Source organism: Naumovozyma dairenensis, chromosome 1 (assembly GCF_000227115.2).
Source record: "Naumovozyma dairenensis CBS 421 chromosome 1, complete genome".
Classification (NCBI taxonomy): domain Eukaryota; kingdom Fungi; phylum Ascomycota; class Saccharomycetes; order Saccharomycetales; family Saccharomycetaceae; genus Naumovozyma; species Naumovozyma dairenensis.
This window is the reverse complement of record NC_016479.1, coordinates 1,050,916-1,073,316: the sequence shown is the minus strand read 5'-3', so window position 1 is coordinate 1,073,316 and position 22,401 is coordinate 1,050,916. Positions and strand designations below refer to the sequence as shown.

At 34.4% G+C, this 22,401-nt stretch overlaps 4 protein-coding genes and 3 non-coding genes across 7 annotated transcripts; 5 read left to right on the top strand and 2 right to left on the bottom strand.

The window, feature by feature from the left end:
* Positions 1-304: 304 nt before the first annotated feature.
* On the top strand, positions 305-7,792 carry HOB2 (Hob2p; the record flags this gene model as incomplete). Its single annotated transcript, XM_003667820.1, has 1 exon — positions 305-7,792. One exon carries the CDS (start codon positions 305-307, stop codon positions 7,790-7,792), a length of 7,488 nt encoding a protein of 2,495 aa, XP_003667868.1.
* Positions 7,793-9,555: 1,763 nt separating this feature from the next.
* NDAI0Atrna19L lies at positions 9,556-9,637 on the top strand. Its single transcript has one exon. It is a non-coding gene; the product is annotated as a tRNA-Leu (tRNA).
* A 467-nt stretch (positions 9,638-10,104) lies between these two features.
* Positions 10,105-11,352, top strand: MRI1 (S-methyl-5-thioribose-1-phosphate isomerase MRI1; the record flags this gene model as incomplete). The annotated part of the gene is made up of 1 exon (XM_003667819.1): positions 10,105-11,352. One exon carries the CDS (start codon positions 10,105-10,107, stop codon positions 11,350-11,352), a length of 1,248 nt encoding a protein of 415 aa, XP_003667867.1.
* A 2,453-nt stretch (positions 11,353-13,805) lies between these two features.
* Positions 13,806-13,877, top strand: NDAI0Atrna4C. The gene has a single exon. It is a non-coding gene; the product is annotated as a tRNA-Cys (tRNA).
* Positions 13,878-14,745: 868 nt separating this feature from the next.
* On the top strand, positions 14,746-15,972 carry CLB5 (B-type cyclin CLB5; the record flags this gene model as incomplete). Its single annotated transcript, XM_003667818.1, has 1 exon — positions 14,746-15,972. One exon carries the CDS (start codon positions 14,746-14,748, stop codon positions 15,970-15,972), a length of 1,227 nt encoding a protein of 408 aa, XP_003667866.1.
* Positions 15,973-16,469: 497 nt separating this feature from the next.
* CLB2 (B-type cyclin CLB2) lies at positions 16,470-17,921 on the bottom strand (the record flags this gene model as incomplete). The annotated part of the gene is made up of 1 exon (XM_003667817.1): positions 16,470-17,921. One exon carries the CDS (start codon positions 17,919-17,921, stop codon positions 16,470-16,472), a length of 1,452 nt encoding a protein of 483 aa, XP_003667865.1.
* A 3,819-nt stretch (positions 17,922-21,740) lies between these two features.
* NDAI0Atrna15K lies at positions 21,741-21,835 on the bottom strand. Its single transcript has 2 exons — positions 21,798-21,835; positions 21,741-21,777 (listed from the first exon to the last, which is right to left on the bottom strand). It is a non-coding gene; the product is annotated as a tRNA-Lys (tRNA).
* Positions 21,836-22,401: the final 566 nt, after the last annotated feature.

The window sequence follows — 22,401 nt, the reverse complement described above, 5'->3', positions numbered from 1 at the left end:
TTTGTTCTTGCATCCCGTGGAAACTTGAATCTTAACTATGGCTTTCTTACTTAATCAAACTTGACGTGAATTTCCACTGCACATTCTGTTTACACTACAAAGTGAAAAACTCAACTAGTAAACATTCCATTATCGGATTACACCATCGTCGACAAAGCCGTACCAAGAGTTAGCCTCTTAGTCTGAAACGATCTTAGAAAAGAATTAACTTATAACCTATATTCCCAGACGATATCATTATTGCATGTCCGGCAAAACAACCTTAGACAATAAATTAACTAATATTAACAATCTCCCTTGAGAAATGGTAGAGCTAATGGGTCCGACATTTTGGATATGGACCGAAGATACGTTCGTTTTCTTATTCTTCCTTATTATATTTCTGATCACATTTCAACAGCTTGCTAGTCTAATACTAAGATATGCAATCTCAAAAAGTAGCATTCCATTAGACGATTTTTCCTTTGGGCTATTCCTAGGAAATGATATACGAAACATATATTTGGCCTCCAAGACATTCCAAATACGAATAGGCAAATTAAGATTTAGATTGGGTTGGAAACCGTCAATTTCATTACACTATGTTGATATACGTTTTCTGAATCATGACAATGCTAAACATAATCAATTTTCTAGCAAGGAAAAACATAGTCTTCGTAATGATGAGACATTTTCCTTTTATATTGGTGGCAAAATACTGCGCATTTTGAAATTCCTTCTCTCCATAACAGTATTTGCACGCCGTGCTACAGTTACTCTGAAAGATGGTACCCAATTCAACGTATATCTGTCATCAATGTCCATTACACAATCTCCAAATGAATACTTTAAAGTAGATTTGTTCCTTCACAGGATTATCAATCTTAAAACTGAAGAAAAAATGAATTTATTGAGTTATCAGATAAAATGTAATATAAAACAGACTATTCGAATAGAAAATGACAAAGAAACGAAGATATCCTTTACAGAATGGACTTCGACAGCCAAACTCAGTGGTGCACATTTCCTTATTCCGGAATATATTGTCAATACTATTCTGAACAAGAATAAAAATTTGAAAGTAGATAAATCTAGTAATGTACTGACTGAAGAATATATCAAATCCTTTCTAAGATCTATTGAATATCCGATTGCAATGCTTACCATATTAGATATAAAATTTGAAAACTTTACACTAAGTTATAAAAACTCAATCCGCATTGATATATCCAGTATACAGATATATCTAGAATCAGTGGACGTTTTGAACACCGGTACTTCGCTCGATGTTATATCATCAGAAAAACACACAGGAAAGGATTACGAACTATCCTTCTCTATTAATACAATAGTCTTAGACGTACACAATAAATTTAATTCAAGGATCCCGTTGATTAACATAATTTTAACAACTAATTTAATTTTGGCAGCGTCAGAGAGTATACCAATCAATCAAACTACAATATCATGTACGACAAATATCATTAATCCAACTTTCTTTACTACTTCGGAACACTTGACTGACATAATAAAACAATACATTGATTATTTAAACCACCAGAAAAAACCTCAACAGCCTTTACGGGTTGACAAAGTGACTAACAATCCCTTGTCGCTCTTAGATTTGAACTCCTTACCTAACTTCTTATTTCAGCTGACCTTATCTAATTTTACATCAACATTGAAACTCTCCAATGACGACAATATCGTATTTAAGATATTTAACATACAATCTCTTTTGTCTCGCAATAATGGAATTCTTCCTCGCACATCAAAAGATTTAGCGCCTGTTAGGAAGGACCTTACTTTATACAAAACCTCATCAAGAGAACAGAACTCTTCAAATTATATTAAAATTGTTGGCACAAATATGTCATATTTGAAAATGTCATCAATTCCAAATGAAACCTCAATCTCAATTCCAATTTTCGAACAAGAACGATCTGATATGTTCTTTGATGAATGGTCAGTTTCTTCTATAGATATTCAAGGAACTTTAAGACACTCGCATATTACGCTAGAAGATATCACCGTTCTAAATCAAGTATCCATTGTATTTTCAGAACTTCATTACCTTCTAGAAGAACTTCGAAAAGCAAAATCTGAAATGGAAGACGTCCATCGCCCTCCTACTTCTGAAATAACTATAAAACCTAAATTAAATTGGTCGCTAAAATTGAGATTTAAAGACACATCGTTCTCATTACTAGTTTCCAACGTTCTCCCCAAAATACTAGATCCAGCTGACACTGACGCCTTTAATCTAACAAGTATCACTCGTGGTACCAAAATTGTACTCCATGAGTCAAATTTATTGTTAACTCCTTTTGAAAAACATTTCGGAATGTCAGATGCTTCTTTATTTCGTATAATGGATAATCTCTCGAATGAAAGTGTTTCTGACACCATATTAAAACTATCAAACTTTTCTATGTCGACTGATCTGAATAAGAAAACAATCATTAATTTACCTGTGATTGAAGTTAAATTTGATACTAACATTATATGGTTGAGTTTTTACATCAGCAGCATTGCGAGTCATTATCTTCCACAAAGCAAAGAAGTAAAGAATAAAAAGAAAAACGTTACAGAACTCATGAATAATATTGATATTGAGATAGGTAAACTTTTCGTTCAGCTGAATCTACCAGAGGACGTTCCATTATTGCTATTAATCGAAGACATAACCTATCTCTCCAATAGGAACATATTATTTATTCGATTAATTTCATCTTTTGTGAAGTCAGTATATATTAAAAATAGTAAAGTCCGTGTTGCTTTAATGACAGTGAGTGATTTTGAAGTTGATATTAAATCTTTACTTGGAAAGGAAGAGTTAAATATCTCAACGTCTCTGATACAATTCCATACGGAATACCATTTCAGGTTTTACCTTATCGTTGATAACTTTATTACAATGTTCAAGTCATTTAAACAACTTAAACTAGCATTTTCATCCTTGAGTGAGTTTCAAAGATTATATCCGTTACCAGAAACTCCTATCAAATTGCCAACAATTGAACTTACGGCTGAAGCAGTACTGATCGATATAGAGGAAGATCCATTCGAACAAGAGCTGGGATTGATTTTGAAAGTTGGATTATTGGAACAGCGAGAGCGTCTACAAAAATTGAAGGAACTAGAAACAAGATTAGCGAAGTTAGACAACTTAGGGAAAGACTCTAGTGCCGGTCATTTCATAAACCGTAGAAACCTAAACAATGTACCGCATTATAGGAAGAAATTTGAAAATAATTATCTACAAAAACTGCTGGAGCATTTTTCAACTTCTTGGATTGCAAGATATAGAAAGGCCAAATTAACTTTTCAAGGTTCAAAATGTTATATCAGAAAGAACGTGAAACTAATGGAAGAATACTATCTTTTTTCTTCACCGTCGTCAAGTACAACAGCAAATCTCGTGGTCGAAAATCTTGATCTTCGATTACAAAAGCCATCATTTCCAATCGATGATTATATGAATTTCTTATACAAGTATGGGAAAGGACTACCGTCTGACATGTTGTTTACTTTACTTATTGTGCTGGGTATAAATGTAAAAACTGGTTTATGGGAACTAAGACTGAGAGATTATCCAATACCTGTCATTTCTTTACCGGACACATATACTACAGGTGATGTTGTCTTAGCAGAAAAGATGCCAGAAGTGTTCGCATTAAACACCGTATATGTACCATTTGTCCCATCCGCTACAAAAGAATCGTATGCGAAAACTAATTCGATATATGGCTCCCATATCATCAGGACAATAAACTCTGTTAAAACATATTTTAATTTGAAATCAAATGTTATTTCATCTACACCAGCATCAGTAACGTGGGGGAAATCATTGCAACCAGGTTATGAATCACTTATGATGTGGTTCGACTTCCTTACCAAACCTAAACTAGATCCGTCGCAAAAACTTGGTTTTTGGGATAAATTCAGATTTCTTGTTCACGGTACATGGATATATGAACTCTCAAAACAAAGTGAGTTTCATCTTAATATTAAGGGATCTAATGACCCATACAAAATTACAGATGATGGAGCTGGCCTCTCTTTTTGTTGGTCAGGTGGAACTGTGATGAGATTACATGATACCGATGACCCAAAGGAATTCTTAAAGATTGAGTCCAAGAATTTTCGGCTTGGTGTTCGTGATTTTACAGAAGCTAATAAGTTCGAAAAAATATATATGAGGTTAAGTAGCCAAGTTGTTTGGAAGATGGGCTTCTTGTTTGAGCAAGGGGACATAACTGAACCAGGGATTGCAAAGAGGACAGTGCCAAAGAGGCCACACTATGATATACAATTGATACATCCTAGTCATGTAACGGAAATTCATGATTATGACTCGTACCGTGGATTTAGAAGTGCATTTATCCATCTTTCGTTTGGCGTCTTTTCTTCAGGAAAATCAGCACAAAATTGTCTTTATTTGGCACCTAATTCTCTTAGCCACTTTATGTCCTGGTGGAATTTGTTTCACATATTTACATCGGGACCAATACGACAAGGTCCTTTGTTTCCCGATCTAATTCAAAATAAGACAAAATTTGGTAGAGCATTATTTACAATAAAATACCAATTGCATTTGGCACCAATGACCATAACACATACATACCGACACATTACAGCACAATATGACATAAATGAAAGTAACGAAACTGGCTATATTGGTTTGAAAGGTAGATTTGGCTCTTTAAAAATTGACTTACACCAGCGTAGGATTAAGCTAACTCACCAGAACGAAAGATTAAACCGTTCCAAGCCTGTTTGGAAGCTAAAAATGAGTACTGGTGAAATAGATTGTGCAGAAGCTGATATCCGAATTATTGCGACAACTTTCGATAAAAACGCCGTGAAGGAGATATTTAATATAGGTAATTATCCAACTATTCTTCAAAGTTTGGAGGATTCTACCCCAATTCGCGACACGCTTAATCTACTGCAAGAATCGGACTGGTATGACCAAGATGACTATGTCGACCTGAATCAAATTTCATCCAATTCATCGTTACCTCTAAAATTGGAGGCTATTCCATTGTTATACTCACCTCGTATATCATACTTTAGAAAAATCAATGATAATGGCTATACTGTAGCATATCCATTTGGAGGTGAGAATTCGCATCGATGTTTGATTGGACAGAATCATCCTGAAAGAACCCAAGAAAAATTAGCTCAACAAAGATTAAATGAAATTGAAACTGAAATCGAGAAAGTTCAAGAAAACTTAGCTAAGATGGCAGATAACTCATCTCTCCCTAGTAAAAATAAGGAAGCTCTTAAACGCAAAAAGAATCTAAACTTAGAATTGAAAGAGTTGCATCATCGCTTTCATATAGTTCATAATATTTTAAAGGACCTGAAGCTTTCGGAGGAAACGCCAGACAGTATCTCTGCTTCTGATTCCAGTAGAAGCTCTATAAATGATCTTCAATATATTCCTTCAGAAGTCAGCGGTACGTCAGTAAATTCATGCCTTCTCAGAACAAATACAGTGGAATCATTTGTGTCAATGAGACGAGCTTCTACGGTCCAACTGGAATCAACATTCGACAATAGATTCATAATACATAATATTCAATTAAAAATTGATAAGAAGATTAGGGATCATTTGTTAGAATACACTACAACTATGCAAGAAAGACGGTCTATGGAATATGCTATGACTTATAAATCAATGGGCATTCTTAAAAAAGTTCTTTCAAATGTTTTAAACCATGTAAAAACTTCTGTGGAAGATCCAGATTCAATGGGGGATGACAATGATATTTCAAACATAGAATTCATCGAACAATTTGAAGAGATAATTAGGGAAATTCCTAACGAGAGTTTTGACTCAGTCGATAATTACTTAATAAGATTAATATCCCCTCAAGTTCAAATAAGTTCACCGTGTGAACCCCGAGCAACTATTATATTAGCAGCTAGGGATGTTGAAGTTGGGATCATTGATATAATTCAGGTAATTGGTAACTCAGGAAAAAGGATTGCGCTTGATGTGGATACAGTAGCTGAGACTAGATATTGTGCTGTTTCAAAAGATATTCAATTGTTTACATTGTTTCAAGACGATATTTTATTGTCTCCAATAAACTCATTACATTGGAACAATAATTACGGAGCTGACAAGAATTCTGGGAAATGGCCTCCATGGATCCCCTTCGAAATGTGCTTTGATGGTTCACTTTTAGAAAGGCATGTATTCTTACGCCGAAGATCGATGTTCTGTACGCTTACTGTACCAAATCCACTCTACATCAGTGACAAAGGTATTACCGACATATCTACTGATTCTAAATTCCGTATGGGTTTCCCTGGCCTGATCTTAACTTCCACTTCACAGCAGTATTGTGCGGTTTTTGCAATTTGTCAAGATTTGCTCTCTTTCGGTTCAAGTTTTGACGAGAAAGTCGAAAAACTAAGTAAAATATTATTCGCTGAAGAGGTTCGTAATAACCTAGATAAATTCGATGCCTCTATCGTGACTAATTTACAAAACAACGTCCGAGATTTATATTACACAAGATCGTTTTTGAAAATAAATGATGATCGTCTTTTCCACCGGAACTCTCAAAGGTTGAACTTCGAAATACAAACGAACGTATTGAAATTAGCGCTTTTGATGACAGCAATCAAAAAAATTATGATATGGTTGATAAGCTGGAAAAGAGTTCCCCAAAAAAAATTAAGGTGGCTAGTGGGTACAGATGATTTGGTTTGGGAATTGTATAATGAAAAGACGCAGCCGTTCATAACAATAAGTCTTGGGAGTTCTACTTTTAGCAGATCACAAAATTCTGCCGGATTTAACAGTAATAGTATTACTATAAGCTCTTTGAGATGTTTTAATCAACAAAGGGACCCTGCATACGTCGAGTTAATCGTTCCGTTTGAAAGCCATATAGAATATGATAAAGATATTCCATTAGTACAGATATTTTGGGCCCAAGGGCCGCCCATTGGTGGTATATCTAACTTGGAGAAGATGGTTGTTTCTCTACAGCCTATTGTGTTCAAAATGGATCATGTTACTTCTGAAAAGCTTATGAATTACTTGTTCCCTAAAATTGATTCTAATGTAGAAATCCCTGAAAGTTATATCTTAGGAAATGAAGATTCTGTTAGTCCAATAATATCAAGAAACGGTTCGTATACAAAACTTTCTCCAGCGCTAGCGTCTGCTAAGCAGATGAGAGATGTAGACTCTTGGGATTTGAGCAGTATTCATAACCTATCGAATAGTCCAACACCCAATAGCCCCACGCTAGTTAGGAAAGAACCAACTAGGATTCCAAGTTCAATATTTAGTAAGGAAAGCATCGATGAGATGGTCAAAAGGTCTAGTGTATATTTCAATGTTGGAGAAATAACGATTAAGAGAACGACGATGTCCGTTTGTTATAAGGGTGCACATAAATTGTTGACCGATGTAAATGATTTGATCGTCAATGTCCCCGTGCTAGAATATTATAATAAATTATGGTCTCGAGACGAATTCTTTGCTGCATTGAAGAAAGATGTCATTAAAATCGTTTTGCAACATCTTGGAAGAATTATAGGTAATAAATTTATACCACATAAGAAGGAAAATAAGCTAAAGATATCAATGGATATATCTAGAATATTGAAATCGGATGCCGAATCAGAAGAGAAACATTTGCGAGATAAAAGATATCCAAGCTCATTTGAGTCAAGGCCATCTATTAGTTCTTCCAGAAAATCCAATAGCCACCAATTAGATTCAGTTGAAGAAGACAAGGATGAGGACGATATAAAACCATTTTATCCATCGGATACTTAAACCCAGCTATACACACACACACACACACACACATATATATATATATATATACCCTGCATTATATTATAGAATTGAGAAAAGATATTAAGAAGTGTGATCTTTGTATAATCAATTTGATTACCTAAATAAAATGTTCTTTAATTTTTCGAGTCTGTGCTAACCACGAGGGATATCAACCAATAACTATTACATGCCTTGTTGTCATAAAGTAGTATAACTGATGGGCCTTTTCCTGAGCCTAATATTCTCAGATATGTCATCGGTTCCGTTTGCTTTATCATGTTGTTACGCTAAATACGACACATTTCCATTTCTAGGTAAAATATGGAACTTTTATACAAGTGACTACGTGATGGTCAGTAGCATTTTAAGGCCCTCCCAGTTACAGGCATATATGCAATGGAATTATTCAGCCTATAGTATGTAAGCAATCGGGAAGGGTTGACAATTAGATGAATGTATGAAGATAAACGAAACAGGTGTAAAGAGAAAAAGAATGAGAAGAGGCAGATCAAGCTTCTTTATATAAAAGTAAAAAGATTTTTCATTGTCACTAAATGGAAAAGAGGTTCTTTACAAGTATCATATTACTTAAATAGACCAGTGAGAGATATAATAAAAACACTATCAAGTAAATGTGTCATCAAATTAACTCATCCAGAAACCACCAAGGCGTACCGCCTGAAACAAAGTTTAAAGCTGAGATCATGGGGTTTGGACTTTATGTTAGTGTAGTTAATAAATTGTAAACTGAATATGTTGGAAATAAGTCATAACTGTCCTTTGGATCAGTTAAATTGGGAGAAATATGTGTAGCAATGTTACTAACACATTTTCAAGGTATAATCAGTCGTCCTCTTTTAGCATTTGCCAAAGAGTCCTATATATAACGTATCTCTTATTGGTTTCTCGATGATATCTCATCGTGTCAATTTCTTTTTCCTTGTCGTCTCGGCATATCTACCGGACGTTACGACATTATTGTGTGTCAGTAAATCAATGTCCTTTTAGCAAATAGACACATATGTACCATATATTCCAATAGAATACTTAGATTATAGTGTCAGAGTATGGTATGTGTTCCTAGGTGTATGATCTCAATTCGCTCGGAAGCATCCATTCTTTGATATCCTGTGTTATTCGTATTGTAAAATTCCATCTTGAATGTAAATAAGCTTTATATGAGTTTATTTTAATTATGATTAATAGTCTCTGATAATATAAGTATAATTGAGTTCGTTCTTCTTGAAAGTAAATAAAAATATAAAGTATAATAAATATAAAATATAAAAACATAACAACAGGAAAATCAGGAATTGAAACTTCGAGTTATTGGTCTATTTATACCTTTCTAATGGCAGGATAGAAAACACGAGAATATATTTCGTTGACAGAAATGGCAACTCAATGTTAGTCGCGTCAGTCGGTGTCTGTGGTTCTTCGGTCTTTACCATATTTGATAATCTTTTCGTGTCATCTTAGAAGACATTATACCAAGCTTGGTATCTAAACTTTCATCGTAGGATATTAATAGTACCATCTAGCAAGAATATCATTCCAGCATTTACCAGGTTCGGTAATCATTTCGCGTCATATTAGAGGACATTGTACCAATTTTGATATCTAAACTTTTATCGTAGGATATTAGTAGTAACACTTACTACAAGTATTGTTCCAGCACAATTTCATTCATTAAAGTTTGGTTTTTCAGAAATTTGGACATTGGTTGAGGAGTTATTACTGATATTAAAAGCAGCTTTTCGGATACTCTGGCCGAGTGGTCTAAGGCGCCAGGTTAAGGTCCTGGTCTCTACGGAGGCGCGGGTTCAAACCCCGCGGGTATCATTATTTTTTACTAAACTCAAAGTCATAGAAATTTATTTTTATTTTTTTTTCTCCTAAGGTTAACAATATACGTAAACTTATCGTAAGCCATAAGTTCTATAGTTTTATTTGTGTGACTTCATTCCCAATATTTATAAAAAAATGGATTAAGGAATAGACGATAAAGCACCCGTTCCCCAAATCAAAACAGATGCGTTATGTAACCTTTACGTATTATCCTCGAACGCGCAAGATCCCAAACACCGAAAAAGGAACTTTTAGATGCCTGTCCTCGGGAAATATCTCCAGTATCATCTTGAGATAACTTAAAAAAAAAAAAAAAATTCGGACGTAATGCTTACAAATTGCATCGCTATTCAGAAGTAAAAGTATTTATTCTAGATAAGGTATGCTAAGAAACTTTCCTACATTAGGTCGATTGATATTGTTGCCTTGAAAGAAAAATATCTACCAAAACAATTACCAGAATGTCTCTAGAAGCTATAAAGTTCAATAAAAGCAATCCTGCTAATGTCACTGTTGAGGTCTTAGACCAATTATTACTTCCTTACACTACCAAATACATCCCAATCCACTCCATAGATGATGGTTATAGGGTTATCAAAACTATGCAAGTAAGAGGGGCTCCTGCCATTGCTATAGTAGGCTCCTTGTCTGTATTATTAGAAATCCAACTATTACAAAAAGAATCTTTCACCAAGTCACAATGGTACTACAACCTTTCGAACTGGAATGATGTACGTTCGAGATTCCAGGACAGATTAGCTTTTTTGCTAAGTAGTAGACCTACAGCTGTTAATTTGTCCAATGCTTTGAAAGAAATATCAACTACCCTAAACAAATCTGATAATATAAAAGCATTCGATAGATCATTATTTGAATTTGTTAAAAGATTAATTAACGATGATTTAAGTAATAATAAGAAAATGGGTGACAACGGTGCAAAGTTTTTACTAGATACCTTAGAGAAAGAAGGTTTCAAAGATGAATTTGCAGTTTTAACCATCTGTAACACTGGCTCCTTAGCTACTTCAGGGTATGGTACCGCATTGGGTGTGATTCGTTCGTTGTGGGAGGATTCGAAAACGAAATCATATCCTACAAATATAAAGAAGAAGGCAAAAACAACTGAAAATTCTCAGTCCAAAATGGTCCATGTCTATCCGCTCGAAACCAGGCCATATAACCAAGGTTCAAGATTGACAGCATATGAGCTGGTTCAAGAACAGATCCCAGCAACCTTAATTACCGATAGTTCTGTTGCATATAGAATACAGACTTCTCCTGTTCCGATCAAAGCCGCATTTGTAGGTGCAGATAGGATTGTTCGTAATGGAGATACTGCCAACAAGATTGGTACATTCCAATTGGCCATTCTTTGTAAACAATTTGGTATCAAATTTTTTGTGGTTGCGCCAAATACCACAATTGACAATATCACACAAACTGGGGAAGATATTATCGTCGAAGAACGTCATGCCGATGAGTTTAGACATGTTACAGGTACAGCTATTGATTTGAACACTAATAAACCAGTCTTAAATGAAAAGGAGGAACCAGTGAGTGCCAAAGTTGGTATTTCACCTCCTCAAATCAATGTTTGGAACCCTGCCTTTGATATCACAACCCATGCCTTTATTGATGGAATAGTCACTGAGAAAGGAGTTTTTACAAAGAATGCTGATGGAGAATTTGAATTAGATAAGTTATTTTAATTGTTATATAACCACAAAAGTATAGATATTGATAGATATAGAACGAGCCATTATATTCCCCTTTCTATGATTCTACTTCAAACGAACTCTGGAAACTCCAAGATAATATGATGTTAAGTAAATCAAAGACTAGACGTTTCTGAATAACCTAACCTGGAGCCCTATTTTCGTAGTTAGCTCGGTTAATTATGGTCCAATTTGCATTACTGGTATTATTCTTCTTCAAAATTCAAGAAAGTTAGTTAGATACGTGACCATTATATAGCAGTAACTTGGTTCCCTCTTGTAAGATATCAGATTAGGATAACGAAGTGTTGGCATTTATGTTAAAGTGTCACAAAGAAGTATGTTTTATTTTATTATTGTTTGAGTAATTACTGTCACGAAATTGTGTGTCGTTATCAGTTAAGTGAGTTAAGAATTACTATGAAGTTTACCAGGTTCGAAGTAATGACCCAAACTACGTTATGCACCATACATGTTTGTAGCTGTATAACGTTTATTGAATTATAAGTGAATATCGTTTGTTGAATTAAGTCGAATGCCATGCAAGTGTTATCTTATTATTATTAAGATTGTTTTTGATTGTAGCCACGTCTACGGTTTCGGCTGGCCATGCGTACAAGAGTTATGTATTGGGTCGGTTAAGTTGTATGGTTTTGCTGAGTGTTTACTCAGGCGTTCTGAATTAGTCTCTCCTAATCAAACCTACAAGTATTTAGAGTGTCCTGCGGAGCACCTAGTGGAAAGGACTTTGAGAGCAGTGTTCATGATTATGAGTTTTGTTTTATGCATGCACGACTTCAACGAGATATTATACGAACTTCAAGAACCTGTTGGCTTACTAAGCTATCACTTTATTAACATTATCCGAAGCCACGATTATGTTAAACAACTAATTGTGTACCTGTGGAAAGAAGATCCTACTAAGTTTATTCTATTTTATTTTATTTTATTTTTTACCAACCAGTGAATTACAGCGGAACAGAAAAGTTTAAAGTATATTGGAGTCCGCCATGAAACACACCTAAAACGACACGTATTATCCAAGTCACCTATTATATCTAGTAAGAAAGATTATTGACAAAGGAAAAGTTATCGACACGTAATTAGAAACGGTAAAGAAAAAAATATTTTGGAAAGATTATAAAAGGACTGAAAGTAGAACTGGAATTAAAAGTATTTCAGTTAGTTATATATATCCCTTTATTAGTTTTTGTTTATACTATAACAAGAGACAGGAACCCGAATCATACATTCGTTAGAATCAGCCTTTAAGAAGTTTAAATTTTGATCTATTACCCAATCCATATGTTATAATAAATGTAAGATATCCGATTAGGATTACGAACTGTTGGCGTCATGCCAAAGTTTCACAAAGAAGTATGTTTATTTATTATTATTTGAGTAATTACTGTCATGATGTTATGAGTCGTTTTAGAAAAGCAAGTCAAGAATTATTATTATGAAGTTCACCAGGTTCGAAGTAATGACCCGAACTATGTTATGCACCATACATGTTTGTAGCTGTATAACGTTTATTGAATTATAATTGAATATCGTTTGTTGAATTAAGTCGAATGCCATGCAAGTGTTATCTTATTATTATTAAGATTGTTTTTGATTGCAGCCACGTCTACGGTTTCGGCCGGCCATGCGTACAAGAGTTATGTATTGGGTCGGTTAAGTTGTATGGTTTTGCTGAGTGTTTACTCAGGCGTTCTGGATTAGTCTCTCCTAATCAAACCTACAAGTATTTAGAGTGTCCTGCGGAGCACCTAGTCGAAAGGACTTTGAGAGCGGTGTTCATGATTACGAATTTTGTTTTATTGTCATGCATGACTTCAACGAGATATTATATGAACTTCTAGAATTTATTTGACTTACCAAGTTATTACTTTATCATCATTATCATAAGCCGTAATTATGTGGAGAAACTAATTAGGAGCTAATGTAAGTAAGATACTACTAACTTTACTTTATCTCCTGTATTTCTATCCTATCCCTATTCACATTCTATTACCATTCTATTATTGTCCTATCCAATCTTTATCCTACTCCTATTTTTAGTAACACAGTGCATTACAATGAAACAGGATAACATAAGGAGTAACACAAGATTAAGGAGTACGTCTATGATACAATATGATCCCCAAATTATCAAACGTTCCAGAACGAAATATGATTAAATAAGCTCGTTGATTATCTAAGCTAACTATGACGGGCAAGCGATTAGATAAAATAATTTTGAAAGATATAAAAGGACTAAGGGTCGAGCTGGAATTAGAAACATTTTAGTCGTTACTTTATATCTTTTATTAGTTATCATTTTATACTATATAAGAAGAGAGCAAAAAAATCATACATTTCATAAGAGTCTTATAGTCTTCTCGTCAGAAAATCAAGATTCAAAACTATATCCAAATCATATTTTACATAAAAAGTAAATACAAGCTCGTATGGCGCAGTGGTAGCGCAGCAGATTGCAAATCTGTTGGTCCTTAGTTCGATCCTGAGTGCGAGCTCTTATTTTTAACTTTTTCCTCAATTATGAATTTCCTAGTGTAATATAATAGTATTTTTATTACTTGAATTTTTTTTTATTTGAACAAATTTAAAAGAAGACGAACTTTTAGATATATCCTCTAAAAGTTCCGCTTGTTATCTATCCATGAATCATTCATTTCCGTTGCCTTCGACCGGTTCTTCCGCCACGTCGCGTACACTAATAACGTAGGAAAACTTTTGATCTCTTTTCTCTTCTCGTTCTTCTAATGTTTCTCTATACATGATATTTTATTCTGTCTCTCATGCTTTATCCACTTGTGTAATGTAACGCCTCTGTCGTCTATTCAGACCACAATCCAAGCATCTTCTCTTGTGTGTCGTTTTTTATTATCGGTCATGAAAATATATCACACCTAGGAGTGTTCATTATTGTTGAATGTTTATAAATACAAGAGAACAAGCTTGAGTTTTACCTTTTATGGCTCTTGCATCTTTGTTTACGTGAATAAGATGGATGATCAAGTCATAAAACTGTTACCATACATGAAATGCTGAAAGGAATAATCTTGAATATCAATACGCGAAAGTTTTCTATGACAGAAAACGAAAATGTAAATAAAGGAAAACGTGTCTTCTGCGGCTGTTTGTTAGGTCCTTACGCGTTGACATTACGCGTTTTGTAATCTGTAAACACAAATAACATTTGTGTTCAGCTTTCTCTTAGATATAGAGTGTAAAAATTAAACATATTCAGGATCATTGAAAAGGTTTACTAATGTGAATCAAAACGTTGAGTATTAAACTGTTGCTGTTGTACTATCTGGCTCAAGACTTAGATATTATTTTCCCCAATTGGCTTCTTAATAACAGGATTAAAGGTTCTCAATGGCTAAAACAGAAAATAGTGAGACGCAAAGTAAACGTCTGCCTACGATCAATGAAGCCCATCCTATGGAGCATTATCCAAAGCTATCAAATGTCGAAAAAGAAAAGGGATTAACTACTGCTACACCTGAAATTGCAAATCGTCGAGCTTTAAATGAGGTTAAAATAAACAATCAACAAATATCAGATGTTCCTATCCAAGGACCTGTTACAGCAAAACCAATATTGAAAGTACGAAGAGAAGAGAGTGACCTTATGTACGTTACCTTGAAGAAGAGACGTATCTATCACGATAGTATAGAGTCTCAGAAAAGTCAACATTCTTTAGATACGGCAGAAATACCGAAAATCCAATGGGAAGATTTGGATACACCAGAAATGAATGATGTATGCATGGTAGCCGAGTATTCTAACGAGATATTTACATTTCTCTATCAACATGAGTTAGAGTTACTCCCCAGTCATAACTACCTACTTGACAATTCATCGAAGTACTTTATCAGACCTTCGATGAGGGCAATTTTGGTAGATTGGTTAGTCGAAGTACATGATAAATTCCAATGTTATCCAGAGACTCTCTTTTTGGCAATCAATATAATGGATAGGTTCCTTTCACAAAACAAGGTGTCAATGAATAAGCTTCAGTTATTGGCTATTACATCATTATTTGTTGCTGCGAAGTTTGAAGAAGTCCATCTGCCTAAATTATCCGAATACTCATATATTACTGACGGTGCAGCATCAAAAACTGAAATTAAAAACGCTGAGATGTTCATGTTGACATCGTTAGGATTTAGTCTGGGATATCCAAATCCAATGAATTTCCTACGGAGAATATCGAAGGCAGATTCTTATAATTTTGAGACCAGGAATATTGCAAAATGTATCCTAGAATTTAGTATATGTTATCACAGCTTCATAACGCTTAAACCATCATTGCTCAGTACTATGGCCATGTATCTTGCCAGGAGGATAGTTAATGCTGACCAGGTGTTATGGAATGAAACATTGAGACATTATAGCGGTGGTATCGATCCGCTTTTGGATGAAACATTTCAATCATATTGTAAAGAATTGATTAGTGAAATTTATTGTCCAAAAACAAAACTACCTGCGTTAATCTTGAAGTTCAAGACCCCGAGATGTCATTCAGTATATTTCAGAATTCATAAATGGTGTGGGAAACAACTAACCGAGAAGTTTGATGGTTTGTTTGATATGTCCTAAGCAGAAATAGCATCACGGAATGATCTCCGATAACATTATGTAACATTAGATAGGAAATATATTATGTCGTTTACGTATGCATTTTGTGAATTATATGCTATAGGATTCTTTCTTTCCTTTGTGCATTCTCGTCCAACTGTAGAGACTAAATGCTCAGTCCATATCTTACTATAACTAATTTATATGAGATATAGTTATTAACTAACTACGTACTAACCTGTTCTGTGTAGTAGTATAAACTTACATAAGGAAAAAAAAGTGTAAACGTTATGAAGTGACGCAGTATATTATTATGAAGTGTGAAAATATATTTATATAAATGAAATATTTATTAGAGGTGACATTAAAGTATTAAGTTTGTATGGATATCATTTTAATTGTTTTTAATATTAGTAAATGGTAGAAAGGGTATTTTTTCTTAGAAAAGTTCGTAATACAAATTTATTATGTGCTGTTTTTTGGTATTTGTTTCATTATTTTTATTTCGTAGGGTTTAATCATTCGTGTAAAGTCATTATGTCATAGCCGTTCTTTCTCACTTTCAAAGCCCATTGTACTGATATGATTGATGCTTTCATGAATCTACGAGATTGGTATTTCCTATGGAATTCATCATGAACAATCGGACTCACTAAATAGTCCATTATCATGTCACAAACTGGAGCCAACTGACTCTTGGTATAACCACCACTATAATGAATCAAATTACCATCCCATTTACCTTTTCCTAGCATTTTCCTTGATAGAAACATGGCAGCAGCAGCACAGAGAGAAGGTAATATTCCAATGAATCTAAAATCAACTAGAGAAATCTCTAAAAGGAATTTTGCTAATGTTCGTGACTGTATATCGTAGTCATCAGCTTTAGATATTCTTCTGAGGAAATTCATTGGGTTTGGGTATTTCAAGGAAAATTCTAACGTTTTCAATATGAATTTTTCACCTTCTTTAATTTCATCTTCTGTGCATGCGCCGTCTGTCTCTGATGCAAAATGTTTAATACTTGGAGAATAAACTTCTTCATACTTGGAAGCAATAAATAAACATGATGTACCAACTAGTTGCAATTTATCCAATTGAACCAATTCCTTGCATAAAAATCTATCCATGATATTAATTGCTAAATATAAAGTCTCTGGAAGCAAACCAAATTTGTTATGAATTTTTACTAACCAATTGACCAGTATATCTCGATTTTGATTAATGTTTTTATGTTTCTTCAAATTTTCTTTGGCAGGTAAAGTAGATATTTCAAGTTGATGAAGATATCCAAATATATCATTAACGTATTCACTAACCATAAAGGGGTCATTTGAATCTTCCTCATCTAAATCTTCCCATTCATATTCTTCCTCTCCATTTTCTGTACAGACTTTATATTTCTTTGGTAGGTCTTGTTCAACAACAGTGGAAATAGGTCTTTTCTTGGTCATATCTGTTGATATATCATTTTCATGATTAGCTTGAAGATAATTGTGTTGTTCCTCAACATTAGCATTAGGTTGTTGTGTAGAATGCAAATTAGATTGTATTTCTTGAGTGTTGTATTCGCGTTCTTCTTCTTGAATGGAAGACAATTGATTATTTTTACTCGCTAGATATGGGTTTTGATTTTCTTTGTTATCTGACACGCTAGAATGACTATTTTCTGTTTCAGTCTTTCCTTGAGCGTTGTTTGATATATTGTTTAATAAAGTGGAACGAGATAATATATCTTTATTAATCTGGGGAATTCTAGTCCCTTCTTTCTTAGCTATTGTCAATGATGTTTTAAGACTTCTTAATGCAGAATTATGGGAGTTTTCATCTTGTGCTAACATTGTATTCGTTACATTATTCAGGACAGCCCGTTGGACGTTTCCTACTATTGCATTTTCTTTGATGTTATTTTCGTTATTGTGGATCGTTTCATCGTTTCTAGAGGATGGTATCATACTTTTATTGGACATCCAATGCAAATCTATTAGTTATTAATTAGGTATGGTTGAGGTTAGAATGCAGAATATTGGATTATTTCAAGAGGATTGTATGTTTTTTTCTAAAGATACTTGGAACAAAATGCAATAATAAAAATACTTCAGAGAGAAAGAAATGAAAAAGGTAGTTTTAATTGAGCGTTTTCCCGGTCCAATCAGCCGAATGATCACTAGATATTGAAACACAAAAATTGAAGCTTAGGTAGCTTTTTTAAAACTCAATGAAAAGTTTGTTCCAAATAAAAAATGGGGATGCTGAGAATTGGAAGGCTAAAAAATATATGGTACAATTATATTTGAACGATAAATGTTTTACATTAAGTTTAACTTTTGTAAAGATGTCAAAGAATTCCTCGAAGGGGAAAGTCGATACTTTTTGGATCGAGTTTTCAATTTCTCGTCTTACAAAAACTTTTGTTCTACGGCTTTTGGCAAGGGAATGTTGACCTTTTGCCTAATACGTCTCGTCCTGTTTACCATTTTCCTAATTGGTCGGACCGCCGTGTTAAAGGATCTTTTTTCTGGGATTACCCGCTTTTTCATGTTTTTAAAAGCAAACGGGTAGGCGCGGTAACCTTGGCGGCAAAAATGTTCATACCACTTTGAGAAAAATATAAATAAAAATTTTTGAGGGTAAGCAAATTACCAAGTTACTGGTACACTATTATTGATATGGCCAATAATAATAATGCTGAGAGGCCCAAATAGGTCAAGTATTGAAACAAATACACCTTCCAACAGAGAAATATTATTCTTCTTATTATAATGTAAAATATCGTTCAGTAGTTACAGCATTATGCCACAATCTGAGGCAGAATTTTTCTGCTAGTTACTATAACAATTATGTACATTATAGTTTGCAATAGTTGCTAGAAGGCAAAGATATAGGGTGGTTTTCAGTATTTATGTATAAAAGAAATTGTTTGTACTCCATCTTATTGGCAAATGCCCCAATTTTCTGAAGGAATAGTACTTCAACTTCATAATGGAAGTTATAACCTTCCTAACAATGCCATCTAATAGTTGTGTTCAATTTTTTAGGATACACCATTGAGACTAAAAGAAAAAGTTCTTCGCTTATATAATGACTGCATGGTAGCGGTAAAATTTAACAGAAAATGACTTCGTATTATACGACAGGAATGAATGAGCATCAATCCAAGGGTTATCGAATGAGAATCCCTCATTTCAGAGAACCCTCAGATTAATAGTTGTTTCTCTATATACTCTACCTGGGCTTAAACAATGCATCTTAAATTTACAGCGGACATTCGAATATTATCTCCTTTTTTGGGTTGCCGTCAAATGTATACATTTTGCGATAGTGACCTGCCATCGTTTCTTCCTTCATATATTTTCTCACGTTATATAAAGGTCACCTCACGTTATTCAAGCCAGGAATTTTCACATCTTGGAGATGAAGGTTAAATTTTATTTACTTTCTACAGTTCAATTTTCGATGAAGCCAAGCTCAAAATTTTGTTTTGAATTTTAACAGCTGGATATCCACAAATAAACACAAAAGTAGAGAAAATATATGTCCAGACGAGTCTTAGTCAGAACATAGAACAATAGTCTATGAATTCGTAAAATTATCAAGATTTTATACAAAAAAAGAAGACGACCAACTCTGAGTTTTATATTATTTACTTAATATGTTTCTTCTCATAAAGAGGGTGAGAAAAACAGCTGCGACCGTAGAGTCTGGCACACCTGAATGAATATCATTAATCCCTACCAGTACTTTTATTTCCACGTTATATTCCTTAGTTCTGTCAGTTTTACATATTGACTTGCGGATGCTATGCAGATATTTATGTCTTTAAACTGAACAGTATTACTGGACAGTTTCCATTCCCAAAAATGTGTTTATTCTATTGACTGAATGTTTAACATACTTTGAAATTAATATGGGACCTGCAGGTTATTGTAGTACAAACGTCATTCGCTTGAATTTTCAGCTCACCTACTTTGACGCCACATACTATGAACTTGCAAAATCAGCCTCTTCAAGCGGAACTCTACGCGAGCGGGACAGATGTTAACCCGTTTTGGACCAAAAGTGGATTGGGGCTAAAAGGGTAACCCGGAAAAATAATGGACCCTGTCTTTTAGCCAAACCAAAAGTATTTTTTAGTGGCCTCTTCAGTAACTTGAAACAACAACCCCGTCGTTCTAGGTTCCAAACCCTCCAATTGAAACTTTTTTCTTTCAGCTGTAAACAACACGCTCGGCGTTAATGTGTTTTTGTTTGTCAGCGTCACTCAACTATATGTATGTTTTATACTTTGCAATATATATTACCATATATCAGTATACCCACAACTCAATGCCTTCATTTATAACCATTAATTCTAATACAATGTCTTCTGTATGCTTAACGAATTTTTGACATTCAATTTCTTAAAGGCCATAAAAGTACATTATTTAATCTGAATAAACGATTTTTCAACAAGACTTTACCAGAAGAGTTAACGGTTACTGACAGTAATATCGCCTCCACGTGAACTAAAAACCAGCTGGAAATTGTATTTACATACATGAGCAGTATAAACAAACCCTACTTTAGTTAAAAAGGCCTTTGCAAGGACCTTAATTGGAGTTTCTATTCCACATGGGGAGCTTGAAGAAATCTTGAGAAGATTTTTAGATAACAAGGAGCGTATCATGCACAACCGTGATATATACGTTCCACCCCTAGGCAGTAAAAAAAGGAGGAGGCCAGCCTGTTAAGAGAGCAGTAGTATCATTGTAAGTGATAATGAAGACGTTGTTCATGAGGATACTATTAATTTGAATAAAATCCATCTGCTTTACCGGATTCACTTGCCCATATTAATGTAGGCGAAGAAATTGAACCTGAACTTGAAACCAATACAACTGATGAAACTCCAGGAATGTGATCCATTAAATTGATGTTAAAGGAAGTATGCGAGAGACTCGTTGGGAAATGGAATCCACGCCCAGAAGATTACGAAAAACTTGCTACTGGTCTTTCGATCTTGGTCACTGCAAACGTGGAAAGATACTTTTATGATGTAATCTCCAAAATGATCACTGGCATACATTGTGCTGATGGCACGGACTCTTCATTAAAGTATGAGTTCCAAAGAGTCACAAATTATGATGAAAAGTGTAAGAAGAAGGCAAGGAGATATCAGTTCAATGAAGACTGTAAAGAAATCTTAGAGGATGTAATGATGAAAATCAGCAAACGAAGGAAGTTAATAAGTGATGCAAAAGCGAGGTATACTTCGAGGATCTTTTAGGAAACTCAAGCAGCACTATGGTGTCAGAAATAAAAACCACTGAAGGGACAATTCCCCAGAGAGAACGTTGAGGGAAAATGCTAGAACCATTAGAAACTATCGAGGTGATAACCACTTTTAGAGAGATTCGTCACCCATTTGGAATCCCTGCAGGTATTTTAGCAGATGTACCTGATGCTGATATCTATCAAATATACAGGGGTTATCCGATTCCTTTTTCTTTGCCAATCAAATTCAACTCAACTTCAGTGTATTCACGTTAACAATAATACAAGACACAGTTTACATTTCTCTTTTTATATTTTATACATCCATAGGCTTTCTTTCCAGTTGGCCGGAAACAATGGAAGAAAATCGAGAGACTATTTGCACCCTTAGCTACTTAAATGCCCTCATAATCTTAAACCTTTCCCTAAACCTTGAATTTTTTGAATTTAAAAATGTTTTTGCCCCACCCAGTTTGGTGGAAAACGGGCCAACATCTGTCCCGTTCGGGCAGTGTATTTAAAAATATAAAAAAGAACTCCTCATAGGGGGCTCGAACCCCTGACATTTCGGTATCCTTGGTTTAAACAAATGTTTAAAAGCCGAACGCTCTACCAACTGAGCTAACAAGGATGAGTTCTTCATTTTTCAAACTGATTACACCTCACTACATTGGCGCTATAAAGCAATGATTGTTTTATGCGTTCTTGATGTCGAATAAGTACGTTCAGTGAGCACAGTTGGGTTGTTGTTGGAATCCAGTATAAATATTAAATCATGTCATATTACAGGAGGTGCTGTGCTATTAAAAGTCATCAGTATATAACGGAGAAGTTCTTCTTCCCTATATGTTTTGGATAACTATACATTTCTCTCAGCTACAATAATAGAAAGAGATCAGAGCATCCTCGAAGGGACATGCAAGAGTACCAACTCTAACATTGTGATACCGTCTTACAGTTCGATTTGCAACATGTGTGTAATAAACTATCTCAATATATGGACACCCATCTAGGAATCATTTTAAGTTTCTAATGAAGCCTATACTGCAAACTAACATTAGTTTTTTCTTGACGTTCTACTTATTCGAGGAGATACTGCTTTTTAGGAGATATAACATATTAAACCATATCTTGGATGCAGATTAGACTGCAGGATCTGACCTTATAGGTAGATTCGTTGCAGAATTGCTCTTCCCC